This window comes from Anolis sagrei, chromosome X (assembly GCF_037176765.1).
Source record: "Anolis sagrei isolate rAnoSag1 chromosome X, rAnoSag1.mat, whole genome shotgun sequence".
In the NCBI taxonomy this organism is placed as follows: Eukaryota; Metazoa; Chordata; class Lepidosauria; order Squamata; family Dactyloidae; genus Anolis; species Anolis sagrei.
Window position 1 is genome coordinate 28,781,621 of NC_090034.1, and position 26,688 is coordinate 28,808,308.

The 26,688-nt window shown below is 43.6% G+C and overlaps 1 protein-coding gene across 4 annotated transcripts; it reads left to right on the forward strand.

Moving 5' to 3' along the window:
• The first annotated feature begins 5,827 nt into the window (after positions 1-5,827).
• ATCAY (ATCAY kinesin light chain interacting caytaxin) lies at positions 5,828-26,407 on the forward strand. 4 transcript variants are annotated; one of them, XM_060786176.2, is made up of 13 exons: positions 5,828-6,284; positions 9,618-9,749; positions 15,939-15,994; positions 17,614-17,838; positions 19,832-20,017; positions 20,313-20,415; positions 20,523-20,654; positions 21,607-21,693; positions 21,990-22,088; positions 22,227-22,262; positions 22,512-22,547; positions 22,626-22,693; positions 24,481-26,407. In XM_060786176.2, the coding sequence occupies exons 2-13, from the start codon at positions 9,673-9,675 to the stop codon at positions 24,540-24,542; spliced, it is 1,167 nt and encodes a 388-aa protein (XP_060642159.2). In that variant the 5' UTR covers positions 5,828-6,284; positions 9,618-9,672; the 3' UTR covers positions 24,543-26,407. The 4 variants fall into 4 exon arrangements, with proteins under 4 accessions (XP_060642159.2, XP_060642160.2, XP_060642161.1 ...); XM_060786177.2 differs by having other exon boundaries at positions 5,828-6,159; XM_060786178.2 differs by having other exon boundaries at positions 5,831-6,284; positions 22,661-22,693; positions 24,481-26,406.
• Positions 26,408-26,688: the final 281 nt, after the last annotated feature.

The following is a 26,688-nucleotide window of genomic DNA, read 5'->3' on the forward strand; positions in this document are numbered from 1 at the left end:
ATTGTTGTTGTTGTTGTTGTTGTATAATAATAATAACAATAACAATAATAATAATAGTAATAACAACAATGTGATGTGGCGACCAAAAAAGCCAATGGGATTTTGGCCTGCATCAATAGGAGCATAGTGTCTAGATCCATGGAAGTAATGCTACCCCTCTATTCTGTCTTGGTTAGACCACACCTGGAATATTGTGTCCAGTTCTGGGCACCACAATTGAAGAGAGGTATTGACAAGTTGGAATGTGTCCAGAGGAGTACAACTAAAATGATAAAGGGTCTGGAGAACAAGCCCTATGAAGAGCGGCTTAAAGAGCTGGGCATGTTTAAACTGAAGAAGAGAAGGCTGAGAGGAGATATGATAGCCATGTATAAATATATGAGAGGAAGTCACAGGGAGGTGGGAGCAAGCTTGTTTTCTGCTTCCTTGGAGACTAGGACACAGAACAATGGCTTCAAACTACAAGAAAGGAGATTCCATCTGAACATTAGGAAGAACTTCTTGTGAGAGCCATTCAGCAGTGGAATTCTCTGCCGTGGAGTGTGGTGGAGGCTCCTTCTTTGGAAGCTTTTAAACAGAGGCTGGATGGCCGTCTGTCAGGAGTGCTTTGAATGCAATATTCCTGCTTTTAGGCAGGGGGTTGGACTGGATGGCCCATGAGGTCTTTTCCAACTCTATGATTCTATGATTCTATAACAACAACAACAACAACAACAACAACAACAACAACAAGAAATGGGTGAAGACCAAGAGGCCGTCCTCAAAAAAATTTAAGCTGCAGAAAGGTGGGAATTATTATTATTATTATTATTATTATTATTATTATTATTATTATTGATTTTTTCCAAGCAATATGTAAACATTCTAATGTAGGCTTTTATTGGGTTGCTGTGAGTTTTCCAGGCTGTCTGGCCATGTTACAGAAGGGGTCTTTCTCCCACCCTGGACAGCATTCCACAGATATATAAACCTCACTTGCCCAGTTTCCAACAGACTTCACAACCTCTGAGAATGCCTGCCATAGATGTGGGCAAAACATCATGAGATAATGCTTCTGGAACATGGTCACACAGCCCAGAAAACTCACAGCAACTCAGTTAAAGTCGAGCATGCCCCCCCCCCCCAAATAAGGGATGGTAACTTATAGTTCTGCAAAGGGCAAGGGTACTAGACTGCACAAAAGGGGTTAAGTCTTTGTCAATTTGCCAAGACACTAACAACAACAAGGACCCCATGAGGCTTTCAGGAAACAGATTGGTCCCTGGGCTCCAGCCCTTGGAAAGGGTTACAGTTTTCCAAGGGCCAAGGACAAATCTCAACCTCAACGCTGCAGGACTCCCTGATTGGCTCGGTGGAATCTTTTGGACCCTTCCTCATGACTGTCATGCTTTTAATCATTCCCCATGGACCCTTTTGTTTCCCTTTCAAAAACATACTTTTATATGGACCTTTCCTGTAATGAATTATAAGCATATGGTTCCTGCAACCTCAACCATATATATTTTTTCCTTTGTGCTAGTGGCCTTCCCTTGACCTTTTTCATTCCCTTCCAAGGACACACACATTTATGAACTCTTCCCATTATGAACTATGGACACATGTTTTTTCTGAAATTATTATTTTAATCAATTTCTCTGGCGGGTGGGGGGAGGGAGGGGATGGTTGATATGAATTTCTTGTGATTCCTATATTTCTTCATGTATTTTCCCTCATTTCTGCCCTGGCTTCAAGCTCACTTCCCTTTTCCCCCTCCCTTTGGGGAAAAATCAACAAGGAAGCCACCAGCTGTTCTGAGAAGGCAATCAGCGATAACAAAAGAATCCTTATCTCAATACTTGTGCATGGAACCATAACATAAAGAGCCTTTTGTTTGGTCTCGGAGTTGGGCCGCCAAACCAACAGGTTCATCTGGCAAACTTTTGATCACTTCCCATCGGGGACAAAAGACCGTCAAACAGTCTTTCCCCCAAAATTGCCATGTTCTTTCAACTGTCACAACTGACATTCACCCCAGTCTCTTCATTGTGTCATATCTGATGGCGACAGGAAAGCTCGGATAAAGCAATCAACAGACCCATCAAAAGACAATAGACTGGGCATCTTTCGCAGGCCGGATCTCTCGGACTCAAGAACCCCAGGGCATGAAATCTATTAATCCACTCACAAACCCATTGTTTCTTCTTCGTCCCGCCTCCCTTCTCCTGATTCACCAGAGCGCTGAGATGGTAGGAGCTCTCCTATTGGTTCCTGCATAGCGGAGGAGCTCTGTGATTGGCTCTGGCGCAGGGCGGGCGGCCGGGCCTCCTCCCAGCTGTTATCGCATCAGCCAATCCCCTGCGAGCCGAGCAGAGGGCGGGAATTTTGAAACTTCTGAGCCTGTTTTTGCTATAAAAATGTCTCTGATCTCTGTAACCACATGCTTTGTAGGCGAATGATTGCTACATTGCATCCTTTTCAGCTGAATCGCTAATAAAACACCTCGGTGCTGCTTCTTCAACTTTGGTGAGATTTATTTTGAATTTTTAAAGAAATAAAAATTGCTGAAATCAGGCTTCTTCTAGCTCGCCAAAGTAGCGATCCCTCTTTGGTGGGGTCTCAGGGTCCCTCCTCCTGGGGAAGACCCTCCTAAAGTTCCTATCGACTTCACAGTGATTCCGGCCATGAAAGCATTCGACAACACATAGGATTTTATGTTTGTGTTTTAACTGTGGTTTAATTTTATATATCACACCTTGAGCCAAAAGAAGAGGTGGGTAATACATTTATTATTATTATTATTATTATTATTATTATTATTATTATTATTATAGAAGCTGGTTATTTATTTATTTATTTATTTATTTATTGTGTCAGGAGCAAACCAAACAGTTGTATTGCATTTTTTAACAAACAAACAAAAAAAGCACAAAGTTTGCAAGCAAATGTCCTTTGACCAGTAGCTGGCCACTTGAGTTGCCTCTGGTGTTACTATAAGAAGGTCCTCCTTTCTGTATGTAGCAGGGCTCAGGTTGCATTGCAGCAGATGGTCTGTAGTTTGCTCTTCTCCACACTCACATGTCGTGGATTCCACTTTGTAGCCCCATTTCTTAAGGTTGGTTCTGCATCTCGTAGTGCCAGAGTGTAGTCTGTTCAGTGCCTTCCAAGTCGCCCAGTTTTCTGTGTGCCCAGGGAGGAGTCTCTCATTTGGTATTAGCCATTGATTGAGGTTCTGGGTTTGAGCCTGCCACTTTTGGACTCTCGCTTGCTGAGGTGTTCCAGCGAGTGTCTCTGTAGATCTTAGAAAATTATTTCTTGATTTAAGTCGTTGACGTGCTGGATGATACCCAAATAGGGGATGAGCTGGAGATGTCACTGCCTTGGTCCTTTCACTATTGGTTGCTACTTCCCAGCGGATGTCAGGTGGTGCAATACCAGCTAAACAGTGTAATTTCTCCAGTGGTGTAGGGCGCAGACACCCCGTGATAATGCGGTATATCTCATTAAGAGCCACATTCACTGTTTTAGCGTGGTGAGATGTATTCCACACTGAGCATGCGTACTCAGCAGCAGAGTAGCAAAGTGCAAGGGCAGATGTCTTCACTGTGTCTGGTTGTGATCCCCAGGTTGTGCCAGTCAGCTTTCGTATGATATTGTTTCTAGCGCCCATGGTCCAGGTATTTGGATGTGCTGCAGTGCTAAAGTGGGATTCCTTCCCAGGTAATCCTCAGAGGTCGGGATGCTTGTCTGTTCTTAAGGTGAAAAGCACATGTCTGTGTTTTAGATGGATTAGGGATCAGCTGGTTTTCCCTGTAATAGGCAGTAAGAGCACCTAGAGCTTCGGAGAGCTTCTGTTCAACCATCTCCAAGCTCCCTGCTTGAGCGGTAATGGCACGATCATCAGCATAGATGAAACTCTCTGTCCCTTCTGGCAGTGGCTGGTCATTTCTGTAAATGTTCAACATGGATGGAGCAAGCATGCTCCCCTGAGACAGGCTGTTCTTCTGTTTCCACCATCTGCTTCTCTGGCCCTGGAACTCAACAAAGAAGCTCCTGTTTTGTAGCAGGTTTCGTATGAGGCGGGTGAGATGGTAGTCCTTTGTGATATTATACATTTTTCTCAGGAGGAGGCGGTGGTTCACAGTATAATAAGCCGCTGACAGGTCTATGAAGACAGCTCCTGTGATCTGCTACCTTTCAAAGCCATCTTCTATGTGCTGAGTCAGGTTCAGCACTTGCGATGTGCAGCTTTTGCCTTTCCTGAAACCGGCTTGCTGTGGAATCAGACAGGGGTCTATTTTTTCCATAATTCTATGCAAAATAAGTGTCTCCAGAACTTTATAAAGATGGCATAACAAGGAGACATGAGAGAAGCCTCCTTGCAGGGTTGCAAGACATCCAAGCGTCCCCTGGGCAACGTCTTCGTAGACGGCTGATTCTCTTACTCCAGAAGTGACCAGAAGCAACCAGAAGGAAGCTGGTGAAACCATTGATCATATCCTCAGCTGCTGCAAGAAAATCACAAAGATGGACTACAAACAGAGGCACAACTCTGTGGCCCAAATGATTCACTGGAACTTATGTCACAAGTACCACCTGCCAGTAGTAAAGAACTGGTGGCATCATAAACCTGCAAAGGTAGTGGAAAATGAACATATAACAATACTGTGGGACTTTTGAATCCAAACTGACAAAGTTTTGGAATACAATACACCAGACCTCACGATTGTGGAAAAGAAAAAACTTTGGATTATTGATGTCGCCATACCGGGTGACAGTTGAATTGATGAAAAACAACAGGAAAAACTCAGACGTTATCAGGACCTCAAAATCAAACTGCAAAGGTTCTGGCATAAACCAGTACAGGTGGTCCCAGTGGTCATCGGCATACTGGGTGCCGTGCCAAAAGATCTCAACCAGCATTTGGAAACAATAAACATTGATAAAATCACGATCTATCAACTGCAAAAGGCCACCTTACTTGGATCTGTGTGCATCTTTGAAAAATACATCACACAGTCCTAAACGCTTGGGAAGTGTTCGACTTGTGATTTTGTGATATGAAATCCAGCATGCATATCTCGTTTGCTGTGATATACTGTGTTTTTGTGTCAGAATAATAATAATAATAATAATAATAATAATAATAAAGCTGACACAATATGAGGATTTAAAGATAGAACTGCAAAGACTCTGGCACAAGCCAGTAAAGGTGGTTCCAATGCTGATCGGGTGCAGTGCCTAAAAACTTTGGCCTGCACTTAAAAACAATCAGTGCTGACAAAATTACCATCTGTCAGCTGCAAAAGGCCACCCTATTCGGATCTGCACGCATTATCCGCCAATACATCTCACAGTCCTAGATACTTGGGAAGTGTCTGACGTGTGATCAAATACAAAACCCAGCACAGTGATCTTGTTTGCTATGTACTAATCTTGTGTATCAAATATTATTATTATTCATAATAATAGTCTAGGCTTTTGGGTTTTCATTTTAACTATGTTTTCTTATGTCATTTATAGATATATTTCACTATGTTGTGCCCAGCCTTGAGCCAAAAGGAGAGGCGGGTAATAAATACTAAATAATAATAATAATAATAATAATAATAATAATAATAATAATTTTAATGTGTGTATATTTTAATATGGGCTTTTGTAGCTACTTTTTAACTGTGATTTAATTTTATAGATTTATTTCACTATGTAATAAATAAATAAACATTACTAATCATATTAATATCATCCTCATCTGTCTGGGTAGGCCAGCATCTTCCCCTTAATCCCACTGAGAAGCAAAGCTACCCTTCTAGCCATCCATTTCTATTATGGAGGATCAGGTGCTTGCGCATCAGAACACATTGGTGGCACAGAATATGGGAGGAGGAGAAGCAGATGAAAGCCTTTCCAAAGGGATGCAGCGCACAACGCAGTGCACTGAATATTCCCTCCATCCGTTTCCTGGACCGGATGATGATGCTGATGATGCTGATGCCGGTGGCGCACTGAGAGCATCTCTCCTCCGCAAACAGCTCCATTGCATCTCTCTGGCATCTCTTTCTCTCCCTCCTTCCTTTTCCAGGCGCCTCCCTTTTTTCTTTTCCCTCTGAGCACAAAAGGAGTGCAATTAAGTGCATTTGAGACGCCGGACGGAGACGGATATTTCCCCCCTTTTGACACAAGGTGTGTGGCTGTGTCCAAATGGAGGCCAGCTTGCGTGCAGCATTGAACTGGCGGAGCCCGGTTTTGACAGATTAAGAATCTGGGATGGAAATGCCATCGGAATTTAGCTGGGACTTGCAGGCGGGGTGAGTCATGAGGCGTTGACAGTCAGAACGGCATAATGGTGATAACATATTTTGGATTTTGGACACACTGCTATTGCGGGAGGGGAGAATCTCTAGCCAAACAAGATGCAGCGATGAGAGAGCATTTTCCAAATGAACAGTGCTTTGGTACCCATCACTCCCAATTTGGTACGCATCTGTTATCAATTAAATCTGCTTCCGTGCTCTGCTTTGAGGAGGCATAGCGGAGAATGAGAGCGAGGCCTGGTTTGTCCAGCAACGCCAACATGGTAGCATTTGATGCCACCCATTTGAGCACCATTGAGCCAGACCTCCTGGTTCAGCATTATCTAAAGAAATGCTGGATCTGAGCACCAGACCTCATCTCCAGATTGCATGGAGAAGGAAGGCGAGGGTGAAGGGGTATCAAACTGCAGCACAGCTAGAAAAGTAATTGCTTGTGACGGTTTGATTTATTGTGTTATCAAACGCTTTCCTGGCCAGAATCATTAGGATGCTGTGAGTTTTTCAGGCTATATGTCCATGTTCCAGTAGCATTCTCTGCTAACCTTTCTCCTGCATCTGTGGCTAATGGCACAGGCCTCTATGTATTTGCTCTCCTTTGCTGTCTTGAGAGTCTCTGCAGGTTGCAGCAACAAATAAATCAAATTAGGTTGCTGTGAGATTTTTGGGCTGTATGGCCATGTTCAGCAGCATTCTCTCCTGATTTTTCGCCAGCATCTGTAGCAAGCATCCTCAGAGAATCTGTTGTTACTGAAGCGTGTGTGTGTGTGTGTGTGTGTGTGTGTGTGTGTGTGTGGAATAACATCCATGGTGGGAGAAAAACTCTTGTCTGTTTGAAACAAGTGTGGATGTTGCAATGAGCAAGCTTGAATAGTATTGAGTAGCCATGAAGTTCCAAAGTCAATTAGTGAAGGTCTCTGCATATAGTGAAGCAAGTGGAGTGTATTTATATCCCTGTGAAATAATGTCCAGAGTGGGAGAAAGAACCCTTGTCTGTTTAAAGCAAGTGTGAATGTTGAAATGAGCCAGCTTGGATAGCATCAAGCAGCCATGAAGCTCCAAAGTCAATCATTGAGGGTCTCTGCACAGAGGTAGTGAAGTAAGTGGAGTGTATATATTTACCCTAATATCCAGGGTGGGAGAAAGAACCTGTGTCTGTTTGAAGCAAGTGTGGATGTTGCAATTAGCAAGATTGGATAGCATTGAGTAGCCTTGCAACTGCAAAGTCAATCAGTGAAGGTCTCTGCCTGGCCTCTGTTGCCTGGGGGCACTAACTGTTTGGGAGGTGTTTGCTGCTTGGAGTTTTCCTGTTTCTGAGTGGTGTTCCTTATTTACTGTTTAGATTCTGGTGTTTTTTTAATCCTGGTAATCTCAGAAATAGGAGAACTCCAGACAATAAGCAACCAAGGGCCGGTGAACACCTCCCAAACAGAGGGTTCTTCCAGGCAGTAGAGGCGAGGCTACCTCTATGGAGATACTCTCACTGATTGACTGTACCTTGAAATTTTTCATGTACTTGTGGATTTAAGTGGCATCTCTGTGTAGTCTGACACGATGGCAACAACAGCCAGGCTACCTCTATGCAGAGACCATCACTGATTGACTGCGCAAACTTCATGGCTACTCAATGCTTTTCAAGCTTGCTAATGGCAACATCCACACTTGCTTCAAACAGACAAAGGTTCTTTCTCCCATCCTGGACATCATTCCACAGGGATATATATACACACACACTCCACTTGCTTCACTACCTCAATGCAGAGACACTCACTGATTGGCTGTGCAAACTTCATGGCTATAAAATAAAAACCGAAATGCAAGCAGCAACACAGTAAAATACAAAAACATGATGAATACAATAACCAATTAACACAAAACATAAGAATGCAATGAACAATCACAGTAACAGTGAGCGGGCCGCATGTACAATAAAATGATTAAAAACTCAGGGTGAGATAAAAGGAGCAGATTATTTGCAAGGAAGAACTCATAGAGAAATGGGGTGGTAAACAAGCCTTCGTACAAGGGGGAGGTGTACTCCAAAGGACAAAAGTGTTGAGGGGAGCAATAGCATAAGGTTGTATTGCTACTCTCCAAAAGCACAATGGCAGAGCCAGGTCTTGAGATTCTTTTTAAAGCTTTCTAAGGTAGGGGCTTTCCTAATCTCTCCGGGCAATGAGTTCCAGAGTTGGGGGGCCACAGAGGAGAAGGCGCTCTCCCTTGTACCCACAAGACAAGCCTGTGACACTGGTAGGGGCGAAAGGAGAGCCTCCCCCGAAGATCAAAGAGCTCGGGCTGGTTCATGGAGAGAGATATGGTCACGAAGGTAGGCAGGCCCCAAACCGTTTAGGCAGGCACTGGTCCAGTATCCACGGGGCTTCCTTGGAATCTGGTGGAAATGAGTAATGGAGTTAAGTGTCATCTGCGTAGAGATGGCACTGTACTCCAAAACTCCAGATGACCTCTCCCAGCGGTTTCATATAGATGTTAAATGTTAAATTGATGTTAAATAGCATGGGGGACAGAATAGACCCTTGCGGGACGCCACAGGTCAATGGCCAGGAGTCCGAACAGGACTCCCACAGCTTCACCGACTGGGAACGACCCTCCAGGAAGGACCAGAGCCACAGTAAAACCGTGCCCCCAAGTCCCATCTCACCGAGTCTCCCTAGAAGGATGCCATGGTCGATGGTATCAAAAGCCGCTGAGATATCCATGAGAACGAGCAGGGTCACACTCCCCCTGTCCACTTCCCTACGGAGGTCATCCAGCAAGGTGACCAAAGCCATCTCGGTACTGTGCCCAGGTCGAAAGCCAGACTGTGAACGATCTCGAAAATTGGTGTCATCGAGGAATCCCTGAAGCTGTGAGGCAACTACCCACTCCAGAACCTTGCCCAGAAAAGGGAGGTTGGAAATGGGTCTGTAGTTGTCACATATAGTTGGGTCAAGGGAGATCTTCTTTAGTAGAGGTTTTACCACTGCCTGCTTAAGGTAGGACAGGAATTTCCCCTGGCCCAATGAAGCATTTATTACCTCTATGCAGATGATCTCACTGATTGACTTTGCAGCTTCATGGCTACTTAATGATATTCAAGCTTGCTCATTGCAACATTCACACTTGCTTCAAACAAGCAAGGGCTCTGTGTTCTCAAATAATATTCTGTGTCCAGGTTGGCTCTTCAAGTTCTGACTTCTCCGGTTGAATTAGTTCACAGTGCATTTCATATTCTGCTTGAATTAATATTGTAGGCCTCCTTGAGAAGAATATAAATCCAAATAATAGGAATGATAACGCAGAGATGTTAACGCAGAGATGTTGTCTCCTCAGGTGGAAGGAGCTCAACTGAGGCACTTCCGGACTGAGCCAATCTGTTCCCAACGTGATGGGGACTACTGAAGCCACGCTGCGGATGGAGAACGTGGACGTGAAGGAAGAGTGGCAGGATGAGGACTTCCCAAGGTTGGTTTTGCAGTCAAACGGGGTGCTATTTTTGTGGGGGTGAAATGACCCAGATCTGTTTCCCATCTGCTGGACAGCTGTAATGATCTCTAGTATCGGGGGTGCTTCCATGATGCCTTGAGGTTGTTTTTCTGGCAGAAGCGCGTGTTGTTGATGACAAGGTTGTGTTCCGCACAGTTGCTGTTTCCAAGCCCGTCTTTTCCTATGGTCCCTGGCCACAGGTCGAAGTCTTGTCCAACTCTTGCATTACAGTCCCCCAGGAGGATGATCCTTAGGTATCTCCGATAGGATGGTGTCCAGCTGACAGTATTTTTTTTCCTTGATGTCTTCATCAGCATCTAGCATTGGTGCGTAGGAACTTACGATGGTTGCATGTTGGTTTTTGGCGAGGTTAATTTGGAGGGTTGAGAGTCGTTCGTTGATGCCAATGGGTGATTCGGTCAGAAATGATGCTTCACCAGGTCATTTCTGATAGCAAAGCCAACTCTGTGCATTCTTTGTTCTTCTTCAGGCAGTCCCTTCCAGAAGAAGATGTAGCCTCCTTTTTCTTCCTTCAGCTGTCCCTCTCCTGCCAAGTCTCCTGAAGTGCTGCTATGTTGATGTTAAAGCGTCCCAGCTCCCTTGCAATGATAGCAGTTCTGCATTCGGGGCATTCATTGTCAGTGTTGCCAATCAGCGTCCATACATTCCATGTTCCAAAGTTCGTTTCTCATTTTTGGCCGCAGGGTAGTGACCCCACTGGACACGGCAGCTCGGTCAGGGATAAGAGATGCAGACTATGTTTAGGGCACCTTTTCTAGCCCCTTCCCCGTGTGGGGTGAGCAGAGTGGAACCTCAAAAGGGCTGCTCAGTCATGGATACAGCTGCCGAACTACTCAACTGCCTCAGACCTTGAGGTAGAATGATGGAGTCTGTATCCACCACCCATGTGCCAGTCTGCAACTAGGGGCTTCCAGATTTCACAATCCTTCCCCCATCACCACTCGCTGATCACCATGGGACTTTTGTTATTTTGTTTTTATTTTTCTTGGAAGACACCTGTGTGAGAGTTTTTTTAGTGTGTGGAGGTCAGTCACTGGACGGGAGATTTCTGTTTAGTGAGTTTATTTGATCAGATAAGCACTTGGTGAGCTTTACAAACAAAGGAAGCATCACACCTACTCCTCAGTCCTTACTTTACATACTTAGACAATCCTTCATTGTCCAAGTATGATGGCCTTCCAAGTGCAGTGTCTTGGCAGTGGGTACGTAGGTGACTGTGGAGCCCTATTCTTGATCCGCATGTTCTTCCACAGTAAGGACTTCGGTTTCCAGGTGGAAGGCAGTCCCACTCAGGGCTGGCTTAACACATCTTCTTCCTCTTAGCACATTTCTCCCTTTTGCCCTCCATTTTAGTATCTACAAATTCCATAGTACTGCTGGTCACAGCTGACTTCCAGCTATAGAGCGCTCAAGGACCAGGGCTTCCCAGTTCTCAGTGTCTATGCCACTGCTTTCAGCCCATCTTTCACTCTCTTTTCCTGCTCACCAACATTCCATTTTCCGTTCTTGAGTTCGGACTAGAGTAACTGCTTTGGGAGATGGTGATATGTGGGCATGCAGACAATGTTGCCTTCAGTCCAGCTGAGTTGATGTTGTAGGAGCATTGCTTTAATGCTGGTGGCCTTTTCTTCTTCAAGCATGCTGATATTTGTCCGCCTGTCTTCCCAAGAGATTTGCAGCATTTTTCTGAGGTAATGCTGATGGAATTCCAGGACATGTAGACAGTCCACGTTTTGCAGGAGTACAGCAGGGTTGGGAGGACAATAGCTTTATAAATAAGCACCTTGGTATTCCTATGGAAGTCTCGATCCTCAAACACTCTGCTTCATTCGGAAGAATGCTGCACTAGCAGAGCTCAGGCAATGTTGTATTTCAGTGTCAATGTTGACTTTTGTGGAGAGGTGGCTGCTAAGAGAGCAGAAATTGTAACATTTTCTAATGTTACAGCATTAAGCTGTATTTCTGGCACTGCAGAAGGATTTGCTGGTGACTGCTAGAAGAGCACTTTGGTTTTCTTGATGTTCAATGAAAAGCCGAGCTTCTTGTATCCTTCTGCAAAGGTGTATAAGTGGCTTGTAGGTCTTCTTCTGAATGCACACAGACTACGTTATCATCGGAATATTCGGTTTCTATAACAGATATTGTTGTGACCTTGGTTTTGGCTTTCAGTCTGCTGAGGTTAAATAGCTTGCCATCTGTCCCATATATTATTCCCACTCCAATGGGAAGCTTTTGCCGCCACATCAATGTGATGTGGCGGCAAAAAAAGCCAATGGGATTTTGGCCTGCATCAATAGGAGCATAGTGTCTAGATCTAAGGAAGTAATGCTACCCCTCTATTCTGCTTTGGTTAGACCACATCTGGAATATTGTGTCCAATTCTGGGCACCACAATTCAAGAGGGATATTGACAAGCTGGAATGTGTCCAGACTAAAATGATCAAGGGTCTGGAGAACAAGCCCTATGAGGAGCGGCTTAGGGAACTGGGCATGTTTAGCCTGAAGAAGAGAAGGCTGAGAGGAGATATGATAGCCATGTATAAATATGTGAGAGGAAGCCACAGGGAGGAGGGAGCAAGCTTGTTTTCTGCTTCCTTGGAGACTAGGACGCGGAACAATGGCTTCAAACTACAAGAGAGGAGATTCCATCTGAACATTAGGAAGAACTTCCTGACTGTGAGAGCCGTTCAGCAGTGGAACTCTCTGCCCCGGAGTGTGGTGGAGGCTCCTTCTTTGGAAGCTTTTAAGCAGAGGCTGGATGGCCATTTGTCAGGGGTGATTTAAATGCAATATTCCTGCTTTTAGGCAGGGGGTTGGACTGGATGGCCCATGAGGTCTCTTCCAACTCTTTGATTCTATGATTCTATGATTCCCGTCAACAAGATGAAGTATCATATTATTTCATAGTATTATTTATACTTTCATTTCTAGAGAAAACTTTCCCCTTTCTGTGAGTATGCGCCATAAGGCCATAATATCATCTTCATTGCTGGCACATGTTGAAACCCATTATGTCATTGCTATCTAATTAGCCTCCTCATTTATTCCCATGGCATATGAGATTTATGGCCTTGCTGTGTCGACCATTTCACTCCCAAACTACCTCACCCTATGCTGAGCTTTGAAGTCTTTAGCAAAACAATTCTTCTGAAGTTCTATGCTGGGTCAAGCTGTCCCTTCTTGGAGGCTGTTACAGCTAACTAAAACTAACTTTTTGGTGTGGTGCAGATGCAACAAGTGTCTTCCTGTACTTTTGAGATGTCAGAAACCAAACCCGGGTCAAAAACCAGAGTCAAAGACTCACTTATTAGATCCCTTGGCTGCAGATGTGGTTTTGATAGACATGCTGATTTAGTGGAGAGGAAGAAGGGAGACGACCCATCTGCCTTTTGCTCTGGCAGCTGGGCTGAGACAGAGCACCCATTGTCCTTGGAACACAAGGGCTCTGTCGTACTCTGGAGCATGGACTCCAAGGGCCGAGGAGCGAGTCTCTCGTGGCACTCTGCAAGCAGATCACTTCTCTCCCATTTCATTTCCCCTTTATGACATTTCCTCATAGTTTCCAATGGCCCTACGCAACAAATTTTGCAAATTTCATTTTTTTAAAAGGAAACACATAAACTACCACCGTCCGCTACATAAGGAGTGAAATGAATATAATGAGTACTGTGTTGTCAAAGGGTTTCATGACCAGAATTACTGGGTTGCTGTGAGTTTTTTAGACTGTATGGCCATGTTCCAGCAACATTCTCTCCTGACATTTCACCTGCATCTGTGGCTAATGACATCTTCAGAGGTTCTGTTGGCAGTGAGGCAAGTGGAGTGTATATATATATATATATCTGTGGAATAATGTCCAGAGTGGGAGAAAGAACTCTTTTCTGTTTAAAGCAACTGTAAATGTTGCAATGAACAAGCTTGAATAGCGTTGAGTAGCTATGGAGTTTGTAAAGTCAATCAGTGAGGGTATCTGCATAGAAGTAGTGCAGCACGTGGAGTGTATATATTTACCATAGAATAATATCCAGGGTGGGGAAAAGAACCCTTGTCTGCGTAAAGCAAGTGTGAAAGTTGCAGTGAGCAGGCCTGAATAGCATTGAGTAGCCATGAAACTGCAAAGTCAATCAGTGAGGGCATCTGAATAAAGGTTGTGAGGCAAGTGAAGTGTATATATCCCTGTGGAATAATGTCCAGGGTGGGAGAAAGGACACGTGTCTGTTTGAAGCAAGTGTGAATGTTGCAATGAGCAAGCTTAAATAGCATTAAGTAGCCATGAAGCTGCAATCAGTGAGGTTCTCCGCATAAAGGTAGGCTGGTTTCTGTTGCCTGGAGGCACCCTCTGTTTGGGAGGTGTTCATACAAGCTATATACATTTCTGGTGTGAAAATTCAAAACCATGGCCTGTTGGACTATGCCTTATGGTATATACCTTTGGCTTAATTTTGTTCCGAAGTGTCACAACTGGGAGGATTAGATCAGGAGAAACGACCTAGTTGGAAATCATTATCATCACCACTACCACCATCATAATAACAATAATAATTACATACTTCCTTAAGTAACTGATTCAAGATTGAGAATGGTGGTGGTGGTGGTGATGATGATGATGATGATGATGATGATGATAGAAATAGGTTGCACATTCTGATTTGGTGCCAAGCCATGTACATTTCCGGTACATGTATTTGTGCGAAGAAAAGCTCCTGTTTATACCCATTGCCCCCCATGAAAACAAAAAGAGCGAAGCGGCCAATTTCCATGCCAGCGAGGCCTAACCATGGATCCCTTCTGAGTCAATAAAGTGTGATTAAATTGGCAAGCTGCCCCTGGGGAGGCAGGATTATGTAATCAGGGAAAGAGAAGGTTTTTCTCTTGTTCTTTTTCGGAAGCAGAAAATAGAGACAGTTGTGTGTTCCTATCATCATCTTCCTCTTTCAACCCCTGGGTTTATCCCGGCAGCTGTTTGGGATAAACGAGTTGGGATGCTCTATCTCGATCTCTGGGTCCAAAGGGAGTGATGCTCAGAGGGCGGATGCAGGGAGCATGCTCAGAAAGAGACGGCCGGAAAGCTGTCAGAGGATCCGTCTGCCACGTCCAAAATGGTGCCAAATTGATGCCGTTCAGAAGAGGGAGAGAAAGAAGCAGGGAACGAGAGCTTTGTAACATACACACACACACACACACATAGACAAAACCTCTGAGAAACTTATTTAAAAAGGAAAAGGTGGAAGATTCTTGAATGAGCCATATCTGAAGACCAGGAATAGCGGTAAGGAGAGAACCTCTTTGGATTTGTTTACTATATATATATATATATATATATATACACACACACACATATACATTTACATATATGCACGCACATAAATATACACACAGAGATACACATATACCTACACACTTCGTATAGATATAGATATAGATATATACACATTATGCATACACTCACACACTTCATGTATATATATATATACACACACACATATATATATACTCACATACTTTATATATACATATGCACACACACATACATATATACAAATACTGTTGCAAGGCTCCCAGTAGTATCACTCCTCGAAGATTCCATCACAACACATACTTATATATCCACACAGAAACATATATATACATACACACACTTTACGCATATATAAGCCTATACACACACACACACACACACACACACACATACATACATACATAGAGAGGGGAGCTTTGCCAGCTGCAATCGCATTTTCCTGAGCAACAAGAACAATGAGCTAAGAGCGTCATTGCTCTAGCCTGGGCTTTGGGTTAATATCTGAATTTTAACTTCCAAGATGTGTAAATATGAAAATGAAGCAGCCCCTTCCTCATTAAATACCTGTAAAGGGGAGAGAACTGAAGCTGTTTTACTGTATTATTTGCACTTCCCTTCCTGGAGCTGCCTCTGAGCTGAGCAAGTGTATTTCGTAACGCACAAGCTGATTGGCGGTTGAGAATCCAGGGGGATTATCTGGTAATCCAAGTAATTATATATGCAGTATTATAAAATAAAAGGGATATACACACATATGTAGGATACACTCACATCTTCTAATATTTGGTGTTTTATTTGCGAGGAATTGTGTTTTAGCTATCTGTTTCTCTTCCATTTCAAATCTGCAGGCCGCTCCCAGAAGAGGCAGGAATGGACTCCTTAGGTGGCCCAAATGAGACACTCTGTGAGTAATGGTATTGGAAAACGTATATTTCTGCCAGTAATGTCTTGTTGTTATCTTTTCCAATGAATCTGATCTTCTCATGATATGTCCAAACTACCGGTCAAAAGAGAAGACTATGTTCTGCCATGTTCAGCCAATATGATTGCTCTAATACCAATTTGATACTGTAGAACCTTGACTTAAGAGTGGGTGCTTTGAATTAAGAGCTGTCACTCAGCCTGTGTTTTGCTTTGACATGAGAGCCATGTTTTGAGTTAAGAGCAAGCTCCAGAATCCAGAGCTTCAAGGGAGCAGCCTCCATGCCTCGTGCTCTTGTCCGCTTTGGAAGATCACTGTCTTCTGTGCTCTTGTCCGCTTGGAGGAACTTTGGGCTAGTTAATTTTGTGTGGTTTTTATTCCCTGTATGTTTAGCTTCTTGAAGGGAGAGAGAGAGATAACAAGAGAGGGAGGGAGGCTGAAAGGAGGACAGGAAGAAGAAGGAAGTGATGCTTCTGCATCTTCACTTTGTGCTTTGGGCTTCCTTGCCACAGCTTTGTGCTTCTAACATATTTAAGTTGCTCTTTCATTTTTATTGTTCCACTAGCTTGGGTATCTGGCGTTGCCCATGTTATTTGGAAAGTCGGGTTTTAATTGTACAAAATATATAAGGTTGTGGGTGAACTACAATTCACATCATGCCAGGTTAACCCCGAGAAACTCCATCGGTCCTTAAAGTTTGTTACGTTGGGCAAGTTTGCTCTAGATGCATCATCAGTACGGTTCAGTATACTCTCTGGCTGTAGGGTAAACTACAACTCCCACTATGGTGAGTCAGTCCCCTCAAACCTCTCAAAAGAGCATTTTGAGTTAAGAGCTTGGTCACTCTTAAGTCATGGTATCACTGTATATGGTGTGACCTCAATTATTCCGTTCTTTGTGATGCCTCCCATTTGTTCCCATTGCCCATCTGCTCCCTCATAAGCCAAACAACTTTTCTACACAGCCATCTGGTATTAGTATGGACCGGGCTTTAGCACCGCAGGTTAACCACCATCTGCAGTAAGTCTTGCTAATCAGAAGGTTGGCAGTTCAAAGCCCAGGTCAGGGTGAGCTCCTGGCCTTCAACTCAGCTTCTGCCAACCTAGGAGAGTGAAAACAGCAATTGTGGGTAGATAAATAGGTACCGCTTTAAAAGCAGGGAGGTATTTAGACACCCAAAAGGAAATGCCAGAAAAATGCCGGTAATTCAATCAAGGAGGAAAGTTAACAGACAAAAATTCTTCAGCAGTGAAAGCTGGAGTGAGAGCCTCCCCGCCCCCTATACCCATGGCAAGAACCGAGCACAGCCTCCAAGTTGCTGAAGATGGGAAAAGCCTATATACACCTCTATCTATGTACAACTGTATGTCTTGTCATTGTATAACAGCATTGAATGTTTGCCGCGTATGTGTTCTGTGATCCGCTCTGAGTCCCCTTCGGGGTGAGAAGGGCAGAATATAAATACTGTAAATAAATAAATAAATAAAATGCTAGAGCTGGAGTAAGATATTTCCATAAAGAAATGCTCACTGAAGAAACACAACTTTTCCCCATACAGCACTGATCCATTTCCTTTTTTTCCCCTTTTTCTCCACCCGCAGCTCCTCCAAACACATTAAATTTTAGTAACGGGGCACATCATAAACGGAAGACACTGGTGGCCCCCGAAATCAACATATCATTGGATCAGAGCGAGGGCTCACTCCTGTCAGATGATTTCCTTGATACTCCCGACGACCTGGACATCAATGTCGACGATATTGAGACCCCTGATGAGACCGACTCCCTCGAGTTCCTTGGGAATGGGAACGAACTGGAATGGGAGGGTAAGCAAAAGGGTCATCAGCCATCTGGGTACATATGTCCCATATAGAGGAGCCCTCAAAATACTTTGTTGACTTGAAGTGGATGGTCCTTTCCCTTGTCAGTTAGATATTGCTGTGTTAGCAAGAAATGTGTTGAATGTAACTCCATGAGTTTAAATGTGTGTATGAAAAATACTTCTTTCCAGAACATGTGGTCACTAGAAGCCACTGACGTATTAAGTAAGTGGTGGGGCTGGCTAAAGAAGCTGTGTCACGCCCATGTGACAAGAATGACAAGTTCTATGTCATATGCTTTGTCCCTGGGCATGATGGGTAGAATCATAGAATCATAGAATAATAGAGTTGGAAGAGACCACATGGGCCATCTAGTTCAACCCCCTGCCATGCAGGAAAAACACAATCAAAGTACCCCTGACAGATGGCCATTGAGCCTCTGTTTAAAAGCCTCCAAGGAAGGAGCTTTCACCTGTAGAGAATCCATTGCTGAACAGTCCTTCTTATAATAAGGAGGTTCTTCCTAATGTTCAGGTGGAATCTCTTTTCCTGTCATTTGAACCATGGCTCCATTGAATCAATTGAAAACAAGCCTGCTTCCTCTTCCTTATGACACCCTTCCACATATTTATACATGGCTATCATGTCTCTTCTTAAACTTCTCTTCTGTTGGCTAAACATACCCAGTTCTTTAAGATGCTCCCCATAGGGATTCATGGTCTTCAGACCTTTGATCATTTTAGTCGCCCTCCTCTGAACGCCTTCCAACTTGCCAATATCTCTTTCAGACTGTGGTGTCCAAAATTGGATACAGTATTCCAGGTAAAAAGGTCTAACCAAAGCAGAATACAAAGGCACCATGACTTCCTCCATTTAGACACTAGACTCCATTTGATGCAATCCAAAATCCCATTGGCTTTTTGAGCTGCTGCATCTCACTCTTGGCTCATTTTCAACTTGTTGTCCACAAAGACTCCAAGATATGTCTCACATTGACTATTGTGCAGCCAGGCATCACCCATCCTGTATCTTTGCAATTAATTTTTTCTGCCAAAGTGTAGTATCTTACATTTGTCCTTGTTGAAATTCATTTTGTTAGTTTTGGTCAATCAGCTCTTTAATCTGTTGAAGTCATTTTGAATTCTGATCCTGTCCTCTGGAGTATTAGCTATCTGTCCTAATTTGGTGTCATCTGCAAACTTGGTCAGCATGCCCTCTAAACCTTCATCCAAGTCATTAATAAAGATCTTGAACAACACTGGGCCCAGGACCAAACCCGCTTCATGGCACTCCACTTGTCACTTCTTTCCAGGAGGAAAAAGAGGAACCATTGAGGAGAAGCACCCTTTGGATTAGGTTGCTTAACCAACAACAGATCCACCCAATAGTAGCATTGCCTAGTCTACATTGGACTAGTTTGCTTGCAAGAAGGTCATGGTTTGCTTTGTTGAAGGCCTTACTGAAATCAAGATACGCTCCATCCACAGCATTCCCTGCATCTACTAAGCTTGTAACTCTATTGAAAAGAGAGATAAGTCTGGCATGACTTGTATTTGCGAAATCCACATTGAAACAGTGTTGACTTGTTTAAGGTGTGGAGATCCATGAGCTCGCCCCTCTTCCATCTTGCACCTTGGCTCTTGCATCGTGATCTCCATTCCGTATCACCGTGATGAGATCGTGAATATCCTGATGACTGTATAGCCTGTACCAAAAATAAAAGACTTCAAATATTTGAATGAAACTGAAAGTTCCGGCATCTAATAAAAAGGATACGGTCCAGGAGCTGAACTGTATTTTTTCCACTCTGCAAATAAGCAAGTTTGCAGATAAGGGCTTTGCTGATATTGGGCTGGATGATCTGCTTGCCTTGCACATTCTGTACAAAAGCAATGTTACGGAGGCAGTATTTTGGGAGTTCTAAATGACGTGCCTACCTGGTGGGGTGGTTGCAGTAGCTGATGTAGCCAACCCAGTCTGACAATGCTTTGTTTTTCAGACGATACTCCTGTGGCGACCGCCAAAAACATGCCTGGTGATAGTGCAGACTTATTTGGGGATGGGGCTGCGGAGGACGGCAGCACCAGCAACGGTCGCCTGTGGAGGACTGTCATCATCGGTGAGCAGGAACACCGCATTGACCTGCAGATGATCAAGCCGTACATGAAAGTGGTGACCCACGGAGGTGAGGAAAGGGAGCCACAGATGTGGATCTTGGACCGTCTATCAAGAATGGTCATGGGGGGAGGGGGTGTCACACAACTACAAATGCAGAATTTCCTGTGCAGAATAGAACACAAGATACGATGTGCAAAAAAAAACGTATTTTACACAGAATTAACATATTGGGCATTCTTGCCACTCTGGGATTCTTCTTATCAAGGTTCCTCAATACTCAATCAATATGCTTTTTGATCCTTTCTCAAATATTTGTAAATATTCTCCCCATCTCACACATCTATTTGCCTCTTTTCTGCCAGGTTATTATGGCGAAGGCCTCAATGCCATCATTGTCTTTGCCGCCTGCTACCTGCCTGACAGCGGCCTCCCTGACTACCATTACATCATGGAGAACCTCTTCCTGTGAGTAACTTTTTCCCCTTGTCTTCCAAGGAGGAGAAAACATTGAATGCTCCACTTGCATGACTTTCCTCTCACCCTCTTTCCTCCTTCCACCTTCCTCCCAACAGCTACGTGATCAGTAGCCTTGAGCTTCTGGTAGCAGAAGACTACATGATTGTCTACCTGAATGGGGCCACCCCACGCCGGAGGATGCCAGGCATTGGCTGGCTGAAAAAATGCTACCAGATGATTGACAGGAGGTGAGAAATGGGTCCATCTCATAACTTGATTTTGAGTATCAGCTGTAATCTTGAAAGGCATGGGGTCAGATTCCCCACTCAGTTGCCGCATCCTCTCTGTGTTCTTAAATTCAACGGCACCAAAATAGCAAGCTCTCCTTTTCTGAAGAACATTCATGGCAATGCTCATGTCACTTGGGCTGAAAGCTTTGAGAAAAAAGCAGGACACACAAATGCAATATATTTTATAAAATGTCCATTCTATTCCTCATCTTGCCATTGGATATATTTGTTCTTCCTAACTTTGTGTCTTTGCGTTCGTATAAAGCTTCCATTTATTTTCCTCTCCTTTCTTTCACTTGCTAAAGGAGATATGGACCTTTTTTCAAGCATAAGCAACTTGAGTTGTAGGTTTGCAGTTATAAATCCAGGAGATTGTAGGTTTGGAGGTATAAAACCTGGGGAATGAATACTCTAAAAGTAAAGAAGCAGATAAATGGTTACAGTTCCACCAAGCTGGTATTTGATGAATCCAAGGCTGTTTCTGATCAGTTTTGAGAGCCATCTTGTGTCCTAGAGTTGAAAAAAGGTGGAAGATGATTGATGGATAGATGGATGGATGGACAAATGAATGGGCAGATCGGTGGATGGATAGATGGATGGATAAATGAATGGATGGATGGATAGATTGATAGAAGAATGAATGGCTGGATTGATAGATGAATGAATGGATGGATGGATGGCTGGATAGACGACTGGATGGATGGATGGATGGATGGATGGATGGACAGATGAATGGATGGCTAGTTAGATGAATGGATGGATGGCTAGTCAGACAGACAGACAGATAGATAGAAAGATAGGTAGACAACATATGCTGATTTTCTTATATATCTATCATCTTTCACCTTTTTCTGGGTTTGTGTCACAAACTACCCTCTTGGCCCCGTGTTGGCCTCTCTTTTTTTGACAGATTACGGAAAAACCTGAAGGCCTTGATCATCGTCCATCCCTCCTGGTTCATCCGGACAGTCCTGGCCATCTCGCGACCATTCATCAGGTGAGCGATGATGGAAAGAGAAGGTGTCTGGCTTGTGCATCTCCTTGTAGAACACGCAAAACCTGTGGTAAACAATATAAATCTCTTTTTGAGAAAGGATCTACATTATGGCAGGAGGCAGTGCAGTCTTGAGCTCGAACGAAGCTTGGAAGAACTACTCTTTTGGACCAAGAAAAAGGGGGAAGTTGTTGAGCTGATTTTGAGTACTGTTTAATCCCTATCAGGACTAAATAATCATTGCAGCATCTTAGAAAAGTCTCCAGGGTTTTCAGAGATGTGTGTTTGTATCTCCACAGTGTGAAATTCATCAATAAAATCCAGTATGTCCACACCTTGGAAGAGCTAGCCCATAACATCCCTATGGAGCACGTCCAGATCCCAGACTGCATTCTACAGTAAGTGTCAACTCCTGGATTTTGTCATGGTCTTCACCGATAAAGTTTTCTTCTCCTCCAAGGCATTAATAATAATAATAATAATAATAATAATAATAATAATAATAATCAATGTCTTTCTTTCCTATTAATACAAAGGTTCGAAGAGGAGCGGAACAGAGCCAGAAAAGAAAGGTAAGACTAAAGGACTTTGCAAGACTCGGCCAGAAGCCTTGTTGCACTCGCTGGAAATTATTTTGTCATTTTGAATTTAGGTTGAAGAAAGTAAGATGAGGAAAAGGGGAGAAAGTGGGATGGCAGATAATTAATATTTTAAATATGGACTACCAATATTTTAAATATGGACTATGCTCCTTCCAGAACAGGATATTTTAGCAAGCCGTTTATTTATTTATTTATTTACAATATTATTTGTTCTTACAGGGCGGAAGAGAAACAGGAGGTGGCGGAGAGAGAGAGGTAAGCCCTTTCTCCTTTTCCGTTCTGTTTCAGTGTTACAAATTGCCCAGTTGACACAAGCAAACAACAACCCTTTAGCTGTTTCCCTTTATTTGTGTCCTCTTCCCATCCAGGCCTGCGCTGCCGGCAGAGGAGCACGAAACAAGGTTGGATCCCTTTTTTCATGTAATAAAATTAAAGCATTTGAAAGACTAAATGCAGGGGCAAATTTCATTTAAAATTATTAGATTATATAAGTAGAGTATGACATTACACATTCCCGTTACAGAAAAAAAGGAAAAATAAAAAGGGTTTTTTTTTTGTCTATTTACTCATACTATTCTGGTCTGATGTGTATTCTTAGTAGGGTTGTGCAAAACTTCATTTGTAGTTTGTTTGTCGTATCTAATTCATTAGGTTTGTATATTCAAACAGATATTAAGAAACGGGGAAGGGGGGGGGGGACACCCACGCGAAACCTTTACTTATCCAATTGTTGATGTCCTTCTCATTATGATTTAATTCCTCTTTCCATACCTCGATTACTATATATTTCAAATTATATTGTTTTTCTAGTGTATCCATAACAAAAATGAAAATGTGTGTGTGTGTGTGGCTGGGGTGTCCACTTACATAGACAAACTTCTGCCTCCACAAAAAAATATAACTCCCACCACTCAGGAGACACCAATGGCCCTCCCTCCAATGACATTGCAGGTCATCGTGAGCACCATGAACATGTACAAAAGCCCTGCCAAAGTCCTCCACAAACTCAATCATGCCCACCACCCAAGTGAAGGCTTCCATACAGGGACCATTTCATCCTAGATTTTCTGTGTTTCCTCCACCACAGACATCCCAGTGTTTCTGACTCTCTCCATTGATGTGGAATTTGCATGACCCCAACCACTGTCTCTCCCTTAACCCTTTCCCATTCTTTTCTATGGCACACAGCAAACAGAGGGATTGATCAGCAACTGACATACTAGAGAGGTTTTGGGGAGAATTCACCATGATTTATTGGAGTTGTAGGTACTGGGATGTAGTTGACCTGCGATCTAAGAACTGCACTCTGAACTCCACCAACAATGGACCTGAAACTAACTCGGCACACAGAGCCCTCATGACCAGCAAAAATACTGGAGGTCTTTGGGGGAAATTCACCTTGATTTGGGGAAGTTGTAGTTCACCAAGAGAGCACTGTGAACCCAAACACCGATGGATCTGGCCCATACTTGGCAGGCATACTTGATATGCTGAAATTTGCTAAGGGGGAGGGGGGTTGGGGGAACTGATCTTCCTTTCTGGAAGTTGTAGTTCACCCACAGCTAGAGAAATTGTGACCTCCACTGATGACCGACCTGGACCGAACTTGGCACACAGAACCCCCATTACTAACCCAACCTACTGGAAAGGTTTGAGGAGACTGACTCACCATAGTGGGAATTGTAATTTACCAGAGAGCACACTGAACCTCCACAATGATGCATCTAGAACAAACTTGCCCAACATAACAAACTTCACTGATGGAGTTTTTCAGGGTTAACCTGGCATGATGTGAGCTGTAATTCACACACAACCTCATGCATTTTGTACAATTAAAAACTGACTATTTCAAATAACCCCGGCAACGCCAAGTACCCAAGCTAGTGTGTGTATTCCAAAGTACCCTTTCTCCTTCCCTATTTTAAAATCTGATCTGGATCTGCTTCTGGGCTTTCCTTCCTCTTCCGTTCTGTGATCCTCTCTGTGCCATTCCATGCCAGAATAACCAATAGCAAATCTCGTGATGGCGACTGATCTGGGAGAGGACCCAATCTTGGGATCGAAAGCTAAATGGGATAAATTTGGAGTCTTGTTGTGTGTATCCATCCATGATAATACATACTTTATGAAATGTACAACCTGTCTTCTCCAGGTATTCACAATTCCCTGTTGTTTTCTCTTCTTTCAGAATGTCGTGAAGAGAGATTGGCGGATGGAGAGACAGTTCCTGTGCATCCCGACCACTTGTAAATACCCTTTCTGGTGTGCGGAAGACCTCCTGTGACCATCTCATCCTCACAAAGTCAACACAGGCGTCCCAGAAAACTGACAGGCATTTTTAGAAGCTTTGGCGTCTCGGCTCTCTATACAGACAGTCCCAACGTTGACATCTTGGGGCTTTGTTTTTACGTCACAGCGCTCACTCTTCACTGTGATACAGGATGGTGAAAGACATCGCCATTCTTCAACAGAGATGGCACATTTGTCCACCTTTTGCCCCTTTGCTCATTCTAACATGAGGGTCCTACTCAAGGGCAAGGGGGCAGAAGATAGGAAAGATTTTGCCTTCCTAAGGATGGCGTCTCTCTCCAAAACTGCTCAAATTTCTAGAGGATCCTAACAAATGTCCCTTTCTCAATTGTCAACAAAAAGAAATACACATATCTTCAGGGAGGGAGCCATGATGATGCTTCAAGACCCTGGACAATCATTTCCGGGCTTTATATCTCCAAGGCTACAACTCAAGCTTCTAACTCTTGAAAAACAGCATCCATATCTCTTTTAGCAAGCGCAAAGAAGAAAAGGAGAAAGAATGGAAGATTTATACGAATGCAAGAACACGAAGTTGGGAAGTACAAATATATCCAATGGCAAGACGAGGAACAGAATGCACATTTTGAAAAATATATCACATGTGTGTGTCCTGCTCTTTTCTCAAAGTGCTCAGCCCAAGAGACGTTAAACCATTTGGTTTAGGAACATGGGATGCAACCACCGAGCAGGGAATCTGACCCCATGCCTTTCACAATTAAAACGCACGTTCAATTTTTTTTTCTGAAGTGGGATTTGGAGAGGGAAGTTGACTTCAAGCCTTCCTTCAGAGTAACCAGATCGGACAGACGCAGTCAACCCTGCAAAAGGGCACAAGAGCCCAAATTACAAGAACGGACAGGATTTCCTTGTGTCTGTTTTGGTTGGGGTGGATGATTGGGAGAACCACATGTGACAGTTGGCTTGCTCATTCCACTCCTTGGAAAGATTACACCACGGCAGAGAAGTCGGTGAAAGTGTGAGCAAAATGAGTGTGAATTGTCTTGGGGTGGAGGCTTAAGACCCCCAAGGCACTCAATCCCATTTGATTTTGGAAGCTGAGAGGGTTAAGTTAAGACTTGGATAGGAAACCACCGATGCTGGGACCTTGGCAAGTCATATTCTCTTAGACCGGCACAGGTGCACCTCCTCAAGATAATAATTCTGGCCAAGAAAACACGAGGCAGAGTGGGTCCGCATGAAGTCAGAGCATGGAATAACAACTTATGAAACAACAATGCTACAGTTCATGAATTAAAATGGCTTTGGGGAACCCTCTCCCATCCATGACCCAACTTTTCACACCTCCCCAGTATACCTTTCAAGTCTGTTCATGGAAGGAGAAATGATATCCCACAACACAGGAGAAGACAGGACTTTTGGATGACTTTGAACTCCGCTTCGAAAGACAGTGGATATAAGATGACAGGAAATGGCATTTCGAGGACACTCTTCTTACCCAGGACTTCCATTGCAGAACCCGAAACTCTTACCTTGTTTCCCCACACTACTTTCTTGTATGCATGAGTGAAATGACGAAAATCTGTTCTGTATTCATTTTGAATTCCGGTAAGATTCTTCCTGAAATGGAAACAGAACTTTGAATCCCAAATGATGAATCCAAACAGCTCCCTCCTAATCTCCTGGAATCTTCCCGAAAACAGAATGGGGAGAAGAAACCCAAAATTTGAAATGAAAACAGAACAGATTTATGCCAATGTATTGTCGAAGGCTTTCATGGCTGGAATCACTAGGTTCTTGTAGGTTTTTGGGGGGCTATAGGGCCATGTTCTAGAGGCATTTCTCCTGACGTTTCGCCTGCATCTATGGCAAGCATCCTCAGAGGTAGTGAGGTCTCCTGAAGAAGGAGGAGACCTCATTACCTCTGAGGATGCTTGCCATAGATGCAGGCGAAACGTCAGGAGAAATGCCTCTAGAACATGGCCCTATAGCCCGAAAAAACCTACAAGAACCTAGATTTATGCCATTTCGCATACTCGTACTTGCTTAGCTTCACCCTCCCAAATTAGGGTGACTTTGCTTGTGAAACCAAGGGGAACTAAAGATTCGTGTTGATCCACAAATC

What these genes read in the sequence shown, in the direction of transcription:
- ATCAY (XM_060786176.2), top strand. Translation starts at nt 9,673, where the DNA reads ATGGGGACTACTGAAGCCACGCTGCGGATGGAGAACGTGGACGTGAAG. An exon ending in ATCATGGAGAACCTCTTCCT is followed by an intron (nt 20,416 to 20,522) that starts GTGAGTAACTTT and finishes TCCTCCCAACAG; the next exon opens with CTACGTGATCAGTAGCCTTG. An exon ending in ATCTCGCGACCATTCATCAG is followed by an intron (nt 21,694 to 21,989) that starts GTGAGCGATGAT and finishes GTATCTCCACAG; the next exon opens with TGTGAAATTCATCAATAAAA.